The sequence below is a fragment of the Tyto alba genome, unplaced genomic scaffold, assembly GCF_018691265.1.
Source record: "Tyto alba isolate M040663 unplaced genomic scaffold, T.alba_DEE_v4.0 Super-Scaffold_6, whole genome shotgun sequence".
In the NCBI taxonomy this organism is placed as follows: domain Eukaryota; kingdom Metazoa; phylum Chordata; class Aves; order Strigiformes; family Tytonidae; genus Tyto; species Tyto alba.
The window spans coordinates 45,939,210-45,951,244 of NW_024881327.1; the positions used below are offsets into that span (position 1 = coordinate 45,939,210).

General features: G+C 37.0%; 1 protein-coding gene across 2 annotated transcripts in view; it reads right to left on the bottom strand.

Moving 5' to 3' along the window:
* FAM193A (family with sequence similarity 193 member A) overlaps positions 1-12,035 on the bottom strand; it is a 78,810-nt gene that overhangs the window by 43,177 nt on the left and 23,598 nt on the right. For both annotated transcript variants that reach the window (XM_042808255.1, XM_042808254.1), the window contains exons 2-3: positions 4,008-4,073; positions 1,057-1,302 (exon numbers count right to left, since the gene is read on the bottom strand). In XM_042808255.1, coding sequence (XP_042664189.1) covers positions 1,057-1,302; positions 4,008-4,073 — 312 coding nt within the window. The remainder of the gene's footprint in view (positions 1-1,056; positions 1,303-4,007; positions 4,074-12,035) is intronic.

Here is a 12,035-nt window from a genome sequence, read left to right on the forward strand (position 1 = left end):
ATGTAATCTCTTTTGATTAATTTTACCAACCCTTGTTATTAGCAAGAATATCAATAAACACTAGTTGTATACAAGTGATACACTCTAAAATTTTCCTTACAGAAAACTATGGACTTCTAACATGAGTTTAACAACATATGCTATACGATCTTTCTTAACACTGATTTGTCTACTGGAATAAAAATCTGTATGTGCCTAGGGGCATGTGCACAGACTGTTAGCTCTCTATAAGATGTCAGCTGGAATCTATAATGCTTCCAATTATCAGATGTGTGGCTTCCCAGATCAGCTGTGAAGATTTGGTTCTGCAGTAAGCATCATAGCTTTCTTCTAATAGGGTTTTGCTGGACCTATCAATGAACTTTTTTTATCTTAATGCTACACTGAGCACAGCTCTTAAGTGAGACTGAATTATCATTTGAAAATACGTATTAACACTTCATTTAGAAAATAATCACAACTTGAAATATTAGCATCATGTATTAAATCAGTGTTTGCACTGCTACAACAAACAATAAGAAATTGTTATATGCATATTATGCAAAGCTGTGCTTCTTCATTTAAAAAATACAGGAAAGAAAAGACGACAAAACTCAGACACATACAGGAAGGCAGCAGTGCAAGTGCAGTGACTCAAGAACACTACTGGGAAAACAAGAAAAATTCAGATAGTTTACTTCACAAAGGGGGGAAGTACACATGAGCAGGAAAAGAATAGGAAAAAACCATAATGATTAAAGTTACATTGGTAAAAGTAAAAGAAACAGAATTTAAATAAAGGGGAAAAGGACAAAGTATGAGATCCAAAAAACTGAAAGGGCAAAAACCCACCAAGAAACAAATCCAAGCCCTGCTCTACTCAAAACCCCAAAACTCAGAATCACAGCTCCTCATTTTTGGAACAACTTTTCTGTTAAGTTTAGCTCATAGGAAAACCCACTCAAAATCTCCTAAAATACTTTCTAAGAATTTATAGCTTAAGTGGTTCCAAAGTACAAAGTAGCATTCAGCCCCTAACAACGTATCTACTTAGTCTACTGAAGTACTTCAACTTACCACAAGAGACTGCTCTATTGTAGCATGCCTTTCCTCCTTTTCGACTGTTCGTCGACAGTCTGGACACACCCACAGCGGAAGATGCAGCATATTGTTTGCTTTTGGAGATGTGGAAAGTGCTGTTTTGCTAGAATTTTTTATTCCGCTCTCTGAAAGCGAAGTATCTTTTCGTTCACTTCTACAAAGAAGACAATGCTCGCCAGTTGTATATGGTGCCCTTTGGCCCAAGCCAAAGGTAAATGGTGTCTAGAAATAAATGTTTTGATAGATAACTGGTTATTCACAGAATACATACCAGAAAAATTTATTCTGATATTTTAAAAAAACAAAAAAACCCACCAAAACAGCCCATAATTTAACAGTCATCATTAAATGGTGACTATTTGGAGTGTCCCAAGATTAAACACAGCAGTGTTAATATCCATGTGGCAGACAATTCTGATTAAATTTCTATTTAAAATGTAATGTTTACAGGGAGCATTGACTACAGCCTTCCCCTCTAAAATAATTCATCCTAGATGCAATAACCTAGTAAGCGAAATAAAAAAGGTGACAGTACAATTCCTTTTACTGTTGTCATTCTTAGGGATAAAAAGGAAAACAACTGCTCCTTGAAGTTCTGAATCACCTTTTCCAATACTAACTGAAACAAAGACACTGTCAGCTAAGCTTGTCACAAAATAAAAGCTTAACTCAGTTCTAACAAAAGCAATCAGTAGGGTCTTAAAATCCACTATCAGCTATTGAATAAAGTAGACCTGGTAACTTACGATGACAGTTCAAAACTTATTTTCTCTTCCAAGACGCTACTGTGCATGAAATTATGGTTCAGCCATGAGATGCTGCTTATTCCCCAAGAGTGGTACTCAAGAACATGTCAAGCAGCACAAGTCAAACAGAACCCAAATTTACAAGAGATAAGTGAAGTTATAATGAATAGAACAAAACATCTTATAATGACAGAATCACAGATTTGTCTAGCTCTGTCTTAATCAGCAACATCTTCTAAGTAAGCCTCAAAATAATTAAAATCTTTCTCAAATGAAAGGCAAAATTTAAGTCATTCATTCAAGCATTCCTCTAGACACTGCTCCCACCTCAATACTAAAAAAATTATTGCTTTAAAGATCCTGTAGGGCTCAACTGCACAAGCAAAGGTAAAAAATTCTTTAGAGCAAAGGACTAGTTGAAGCTATAACACTATTCACTAACTCTCTTCTTGTCTTCACAGCAACAACAAATCAATTCCCTGTTTCTGACATCTGAAGAAAAACAGTGCAGCATTACAAACTCTGATTTCTGTGTTCTTTACATTTATAAAACTGACAGACTCAGCAATATGGAAAGAAAAACTGAGAATTCTAGACATCAAAAGAGAGACACACTGAATTCATCTCCACAAGTATCTTCTTATCTTTGAGAAGTCCAGGAGAAACTTAAGTTAATAGATTTAGTAAGAACAGCTAATGTCTTTACTCACTGATGCCACTTCAAGAACTCGCACCTAAGCATTAAGGCTAGAAAAAAACCCACAGTTTCTCCAGGTGTCTACTGCAGGTTTTCAGAAAATATTCTCATGAGAGAAGTAGGCTTGTGTTGCTTCCTGAAAGGCTGGAACCATCCCCTTATCGGTTCTACAAGCAGGAATAGATTTCTCAAGTTAGACATTCCTCTTGGCTGACTGCAGATCTTATTAATGCCTAAGACCCCTGTATGCATGAGGCCACTGCTGCTCACACCCTTAGCCCTGAAAGCTTCCTTGTTAAATTTTTTTGAAGCTAGATTAAGTTTCTGTTGGAATGACAATGACATCTTTATAGCTATTGCAGGCAAATCCTTACGAACATCATCTGCAGGACATCTTTCAACAAGTAGGAAAAGCAGAGCACAAAAATGTAAGTTCAGAAGGCAACCAGACACTCTTTTGCAAAGGTAAGGGTTATGGTAATCATATCCCAGCCATGCTGCAAGGCCTTCTAGAAGTTAAGACTTGTGTGTGTAATTTACTTAAAATTGCATCATGATCATTAAAAAAAAGCAATGGCAAATCCAGCAGGAAAAACAATCTTAATTCTGGCCACTTCACAGATTCAGTAAAACCCTAGCAATCTCCCAACTGAGGCCATATTTGTCACAGACAAAGTTCAAATGAAAGCACGTGTTTCCTAGACCATAATGCAAAACAACTGCTAAAAACAAAAATTTCTAAGCAGTTTATTTCTAACAAAATTGACAGTTAGAACTTGGACAAAATCTAGACCATAAGCATCTTGGATTCCTGTTATGGCTTTGTCATACTAAAATAAAGCTATGAATTGCGGTTTCTTATTTACTTAAAAGATGACGAATACAGTGACTGTTCATGTGACCATTTCAACAGGAACAGCAACCTCTTCCTGGCTTAGATGAGGTTGGAATTAGGTCACATATACATTTCTATGTGTCTTCACTGTAATCAGAGAAAAGCATACATTTTGAGATAAGCAAGATATTATTCCACTAGTCAAGCTTCAAAAAATGTGTGATGCATCTCTGCAAGAAAACACCCAGTCTCACTTTCTCTCTGAAACATGTTCAGATACAACATTCATAAATGAAAGCTGGAAGTAGGACAAGCCGGAACAGAAATAACTGCATCTCTGCTATGTATTTAGATTTATCTCCAAGAATAACTTTATTACCATAAAATTGCATATTTTTTTTTTTACATCTATGTCCAATTTCAAGTGTATTATAACAATAAAGTTTTACTTTAGAAACAGAAGATTTCATTGCTTTTTAAAGCTTGAATAGTGAAGTCATCAGAAACTGACTTCAGTTAGCCACATCCCAATCTCAAACAGAAATATTTTGGATGAGTTATCTCTAGTACATTTAACAGTGTTAATACCTTCCCCTCTCAGTAAATAATTCTCCTATCATATACACTCACAAAATTTGGCTGCACGTACCTGAGAAACACCCGTGAACTCTGATCCAACAGAACTGTCTGTAAACTGTGTACCATTTAGCGAAACCTGGAAAAAATTAATAGTACATTGGTGACAATAGTTCAGTTTAATACTAAAGAGCATTAAAAAAATTAAACAACAAAACCTTCCCCTGCATCTAGAGGTTGATAAAATAGCTTTTGAAACTTGAATGATTGTTTGACTGCAGAGATGAAAAGCCCCTTTTCTTTTGTAATAAAAGTTCTACAGATGCAAAAGTTTGCAATTTATGGATTTAAAACTTTTGCACTATACCTGTTTTATTAGCAAATCTGAGATGAAAAAATTGATACAGGAAAAAAGTAATACGCAAAATGACATGATTCCTTCTGTATTTGATTGTTTGCATTTAGCTTTTAAACTTCTATTGTGAATCGAGACAATTACCAAAGATGCCTGCCTTCTGAAAGTTGAATACAATACTGCTTAGAAAAATATGCAGTGTTAACCAGGAAGGCTCTTCCACAGCAAGACTCCAGAACGCATTCAGTTATTCCGCTTCTGCAGCCTTTCTCTTGCCCCAGGTTATAATACATACAGAAAGCTCTCAGAGATCTCTTCCATACCATGTTTCTCCACAAGTGCTACAGAGACTACACCAGATATCAATGAAGTGCCTTTCACATGCCCAAGTGTTTTCATACAGCATTATTTGAGAACACTAAAACAAGAGTAAAGTTAAGGCAGAATACAAATTCAAGTCAGTGACAATGAAGAGCCCTAGATCAATGAAGAGCCCTAGATTTGATTGAAAAAAAAAAAAGTGGCAGAGAGGAAATAAAGTCAATTATTTTCTTTATTTTAGCTCTTCTTGAGCACTGGTTTATCTCCTGAATTTCAGATATAATTTACCTCATGCTTCTGTTCCACCTTTCACAAGTTTTTGCTAGCCTTTTTGCTCTCCAGTTTTCCACCTACTATTGTCTGACATTAATATTTCTAACACTACTCTAAAGACCACAACAAAAAGCAGCCTGTTTAATGAGGCACCTCCACATCTTGTGTGTTGTTTACGGAGTTTAGAATATATTTTTACCCTGCTACCAAACCAGAAACTCAGATTGGAGCCTCCTCCAGTACAAAGGAGCATCCTTCAGTTTTACACATCCACAGAATTACTGACTGCTTGGTTTACAGAGTCAGTAAGATTACTGCAAAGCCATTGTCTTCAGCCAGATTTTTCAAAGGCACAGTAGAAGATAAAACACAATCTTCAAATCATCACTAGGGAAGAAACAAATAAGAAAACACACAACTTCACTTACATACCCTATGCTAACTTTCAAGAGTAGCTATTTAAGAAAAAACCCTCATATGCAAGTCAAGCATCTCAGATCTAAAATAATGGGAGCAAAAACGCTGATGTGGAGCAAGTTCCCTGTTTTTATTCAACCACTTTCCAAAAAGTGAAAAAAATAAAAGATCTTTTGAGTAAAAGAAAGTCTTCTTCACAACCAAGAAAAGAAATCCTCCAGTAATGGAGGTCCACCCGCTATTGGCATGAATATGCATTCAAGAACAAAGAAACCAGTAAGAAAGTTCAGAATTGTTACCCACTGCTCAAAAAAAAATTTTTTTGGGAGAAAATTAAAAAAAGACAACTTTATCCCCAAACATGACTTAAGGGAGTACATCTACCTTCTTTACATTCAAGACAGTGATAACAATAAATGCACAAGCTGTCACTTTTAAACATGCAGATGTTGAGTGACCAAGCTGAAGGCAGTCAAAAATGTTACAAAAGCAAAGACAAAAAACAGGGGGAGGTTTCTGTTATACACTAAATGTCACAGGATGCCAAGACAAAATACTGAACATCAGGAACAACTGCTTCATGGAATGAGTTGTCATGCTACTAAGAAAAGGCATCTCTTGATCCTAAGCACTGTGCAGAATTTGGTTCAAAATATTGGTGTAAAACCCTTAGAATTTCGTATCAGCGGGAGGAATAAACACTGAGGAATTTAAAGAAAGGAAATCGATAAATAGGAGGAAATCTTAAGAGAATCCTCAAAAATTAGAGTGTCTGTAGGCAATGAGATTAAGACATTGTAAATGAGGCTTAGAGCAAATAGAAAAGTCACATTGTGACTTAAGTGGGGGTAAATAACTACATGATAGGCAAGGGAAGAAAATGGCTAAATAGCATATTAGAGAAAACATTAGAAGAATCTTGTAGAAGTTGTCCAAATGGGGCTCAAACAATAGCAAGCTAAAAACAGAGTGGAAAAAAAAAAAAAAAAAATCCATTGAGACAGTCTCACAATTTCAGGAAGTGAGAAAAAAAAAAAGTATAAAAACTACAACTAAATCCTTTTTCAAGGCACATTAGGACCAAGGAGCACTAAGTAGCCTGTCAGAATCTGTAAGGTTAAAGTACATAAACAAATACATGCATAAAAAAAAAATGATCCAACAAGCTAAGGTCGTGGCAGAAACACCAGATTAATTTTTCACATCATCATGTTCACTATGGAAGAGTTTAAAAACATTCTCCTAGCTAAAGGCTTCTTTATTGAAGATGCATTAGAGGATCTGTTTCAAAGTAAAGTACTACTAGAAAAAAGTATGGAGCAAATGGACAACTCAAAAACTAGCAAACCGCCAAGAGCGGATGACATTCAGCCAAGATTCCTAAAGAAGCTCAGGGACATTAAAGTTGCACTAATAATTTCAGTATGTTAATGCTTGCTTTATACTTCACCAGTACTAGAGGAGCAGAAGATGATACATTTTTTAAAAAAATATTTATTTATTAAGCTTTCAGAGAAAATTTAGGAAAATGCAGTTATCCCAAATCTGTAGAAAGAAAGTGCCCAAGATGACAAAGTTAATAGCACTAAATTCTTCATGTTACTAAAGAGACTGAAGAATGGCAGAAGGACCTTACAAGATCTAGTTACTGGGCCATATGTTGACAGATATAATTCTGTGTGCAGAGATTTAAAGTAGAAGTGACAAGCTAGACAGCTGTCACTTCTGGACAACCCTTTTTTTTTTTTTTTTTAATTAAAGAAAACTTATTTTTACAGCCCTGAGTATCCGTTTCAATGCTTTTAAAGTTTTATGAAGATAAGTGTCAGAAGGAAGGCTGGCATGGATCAGGAACATGGGACTATGTATTTACTCTTCATCGTAATGGAAAGTGAGGGGCAGGGGGAAATCTTTCCATTCTTTCTATAAACTCTATTTACAATGGAAAAGATATATGGTAATACTGTTTTTCTTGCAAGCTGATGCCATAACTCACTCTCTCTGCGATGTTAATTTTCTGGAGAATAAGGCATACACCATCTTGACAGTGTAATTTGTATCAGAAAGTATGAAGAAAGTGAGAATCACAGCTTAAACAATACTCCTTGATTTCACCGGAATGACCTTGAAGAACGAGGTGAACAATTAGAACATAAGCACTCAAAGATTGCCATAATTTGCTCTAATAGCCTGTCACTATCAAAATCAGACCTTCAGTGGGCTGAGTGACATATTACTAGACAACAAACCCCCATCCTTCTCGCAGCTGAAGCCTGGTGAAGTCACACAAACATCATGAAAGTGAGAGTGATACAACGTCTCAGGGGAGCTCAGGAAAAGAAAAGCACAGGAAGAAAATTTGGATTTGACTCATCATCACTGAACCCTAAGCAGTTCAACAGAAATGTGATGCAGGATTTAATCAAATTCCTCCTGGGGGAAAAAAGCTAGAAAATATTGTACTGATTTTGTCAGGCACATTAAAAAAGATATAGACTAGAAACAAAACAATGTTACCAAGAGACAATTAAGGCTATACTTTATTCTACACTTTAGTCTACAAGGTCCAAATATAACACAGGTATTCCACCCCAGTTGAATGAATTCCCTTATTTTTATATAGGGAGGTGAAAAATTAAGTTTGTTGAAACATCTGAAACAACGCGTTTTTCTTACATGTCTGAGTACCACTAGAAAGGTACTGCTCTTAACCCTGGCTACCCCCCTAAACCCATCAAGATGTCTTGTCTATGCCACTTGCTCTCTTGTCTACACTTTTTATGCCAAAACCCATTTGCCACAGCTGCTCTGTGCTAAGCCTTCTCTCAGACACTTCCAGTCACCGAGCACACTACAGCACTGCTCTGCAGCTTCACATAGCAGCTCTGCCTCGCTTCCCACCGCTGTCACCCAACGCTGTTCGGGAGGCAGCAGTCTCAAGTCGCACTCGCTGGTGAAGGCCTCACTCCCCACAGCCCAAATGAAGCTCTGACTTGGGTGCTCTCCAGTCGCAGGCTGAGCTGTTCCTCTCCCAGGCACAGCTAAATTGGTCACAGAACTGCTGCTGGCAGAAGAGTGACGCTTCCAAAATCCTAAGTGATTTTCAGATATGAAGAAAGATTTCTTTATGCCTTCAGTTCAAGAGATAGGAAACTACCTGATTTCAGTAAGTGAAAATTTAGGATCCTTCCTGCCTAATCCCAACTGATCTAAGGATAAGCCACTGTAGAAGTCAAATGCATGAATGAGGGGAAAGAATGAGGATGAATGTGAGAGAGGTTCAAGAGCAGGTAGCAAACAAAATCTGGTGCAGGACATCTCTAGACTGGTAAGACCTAGAAAGGCACATGAGAGGAAGATTAGTCTACATCCTCACCGTAGTTTTCTATTCATGTAGCACCAAGCACTGCCAGGCAGGACAGTATGCTGGCAAGACCTCTAGCACGGCAAGGTTTTGCGGTTTGTTCGCTTTAAACATTGGTTCTGAAAATTGTCAGTAGTGACTGTATTCTCTGCAGTAACAATAGCCTCTGCAGAAAATGTATTATAGCACTGAATAGATATTACATTTTCAAGTCCAGGAGCAAACTATCAACACTTGCCCCTTCCTTAATCCTTTTTAAAGTCCACATTATATCCAGTTAACATCTGGTACAGCCCAGCTTTTCAGAGAAAGAGCAAACTGAAAGAGACCTACTTGGCAGTGTCATCACTCTTACCTATGTGATTTCATGTATTTCAACATTTTGATTATTATTCATCTGCTGTACTTTAAGAAGTCCATAAACATTTTTTAAGCCATAGGAAGTACCCATCCAAAAGACTAAGCGAAGTACTGTCTGGTTTCTCACAGAAAAAATTCTTTGCTACACTCTGGACAGACCAGTTCCATGTACCACATGAAAGTGAGAGCAAACTCACCCACTGAAATACTGTAAGCTCTGTAAGAAAGATATCTACTACCACAAAAACAAAGCAAAACAAAGCATACGCCTAATAAAGCAGGACATTACCTGCACTACAAAAAACAGCGTATTCCATAATTTTTTTTGTGAAAGTAGTTGTTGTTAAGGGTGGTCTAACAGTGAAAGAAACAGTCCAGAGAGGTCTTGGAATCAGATGAACGATCACCCAAAACTATATTCAGAAATCATCTCCAATAAAATGACCACATTACTACTGCAGCTATGGGTAAATATCAACAAGGCCTAGAAAAGTACAAATGCCCTCAGACACAGCGTGCCTGGGCCTGCAGCACTCGGGGAAGGGCAGCTGGCCTGGCCCGAGGTGACAAACAGTCCCTTGTCCATGGCCATGGAAGTCTGACACCAATGTGGCAGGTGAACAGAAAATTCTTCTAACAGAAGCTAAGATAGAAGTCTAAAGATTTCTTATTTTTCACTGTTAAATAACCCTCAAAAGTACTAGATGTTTTACAGTAAGAGAACATGCCCTTTTAAAAAAGCACACTACAACGGTATTTTTAAAAAGATTAAATATAAGAGTTTTCTTCCTAGCACTAGAGCATGGAGAATGCAAAATTAGTATGCCCAACAACAGGCAGGAAAATAATTAGCAATATACAACACATTTCCAGGTTCATTGGCACAGCAACACTCAAGAAACTCAAGCATCTATTAGAGTTTATTATTATTTAGAGAAAAAAAATTCTTTTGACATCAGTTATACAAAATTTAATTTCAAAGAGCTTTTAAACAGTAGCTTGGAAATTGGTAAATGTTTGATTGGCAACAGTGAAAAGTCTGGAGGTTCCTACTTCCACAGTCATGGTCTAGTGTGATGCAGTAGAGAAACACACCTTTGGGGAGAGGGGATGAATAAAGACCACCAAATAGTTTCATTACCTAACAATAAAGGATGAACAAACTACCATAGTACCCTTCCCTGACTTAGAAGTAGGAGTGTTTTGCTTAAGAAACTGACATTATAAACATTTAAATTTTTAATGTGATAATCACACATCTCTAACGGCATTCTGCTCAATGTCACTATACTTACTAACACACAATTGCTTGCCAGGCAGTCTCAGTATTATAGGAGACACACTGACAGAAAAAGTGATTATTGATTAGCTGCAATCATCGCCAACAGGGAAAGTCGTGAAGTCTTTCTACACAGAAAGATCCTTGTTTTTACTAAGGATGTCAAAGTACCAAATAGAAACCAGAGAAAGCAAAGACAAGGTGATAATAATTAAAATTCAAATATCCATATTAAGGCAGCCAACGCCTGATCTGGCCAATTGATTAATTTTGCAGACTACTAATCCATTTTACCAAGCATGCTATTCTGGGCATTAATACTCACAAACACTTGAACTATCCTTTCTAAGCCCACCTTACATTATTATAGTGTCGTCCATGGTCTTGAGATTGGAAAACTTTTCAATGAAGAAAAACATATCCATAAACAAGTCAGTGATGCAGGAAGTCAGTCCCTTGGTAGTCCTTTAAAAAGCTACTGTACTACATGAAATTTCAGAAAACTTTTAAATCTTTACCATCCATTATCAGGGATATAGAAGAGCAAAGGCTGCAGAAGAACAAACCTTCCAAGGAACGACACAAGGCTTTTGTGGCTTTCTTGATATCCAAAATTTGAAATACAAACCCAGAATATTACTTTCAAATATAGATTAAACTACCTTTTAGATCTGAAATAACTAAGTAGCAGGAGAAAGAGAAGTTGCCAGAATTTGAAAAACAGCCAAGAGTAAGGCGTTAGTGAGAAAGCTGGCAGAGGCTCCAGACAGCAGAAAGCACTGCACATCAATACAGCTCATGTGTTGACTCAACCCGTTCTTACACTGCTATCTCATACACAGCACATTTATGTTCAATAGCTATCGTACTTAACAGAAATCATTAACATCATACCAGAGAGCTCAGTCAAATATATTACCTTACCATACTGTTTTGAAGTAGAAATAAGACAAAACTCTACTTGACAGCCAAGGAGCTGAACACAACATGACTGCACACCCCCCTCTGGTCACAGAGGACATTTGTGGAAGCAGATTTGCTGCAGAACACCAGGTTAGCTGTGACATATATCAACTAGCTATGATAACCAAAAGTGTGTTACTAAAAACTGATTTCTCTACAATCCTGTGTATATACATTTGGACAGGGCAGGTTGAAAATTTTGTGACTTTAAAGCATGCTAGCCCATCGCATCATGCCCGCTCCATCACGCTTAGCCGGTGGGAATTACATACTCAAGGGCTAACCACAGGAAATAACCTATGAAGGGAGAAGGAGGAAGGGAGACAATGTTGGCACTAGGAAAAGATAATTCATCTAACTGACAATTTGCACTCTTGTTTGTAAAGACAAGCAAAATACAGGAAAATACCAAGCAGACAGCACCAGTGTTGCACTTAATTACAAACCCAAATACATGTTCAAGGAGCTAACAAGGCAGTTGTCAAGCCGGTCACCCATTTAACCCTCCAAAAGGTGAAATATTACTTCATATAAGGAACAACATATTAAGATGTATCTATTGAAAGTTTTTAAGATAAATTTGGCAATAGAGAGTCATCGTATTAATCCAAAATTAGGCACTCACTATCCAAGCATCTCCACAGAAAATTCTTCCAAGCAAAATGGTTTCTAACCCTTTTCACTTGTGCTACTGCTGAAATAGTTTGTGAGATCCCAGATAAAATATTTGTTGTATTGTCTAAAGAGGAATTTCTTATTTGCAATTTTC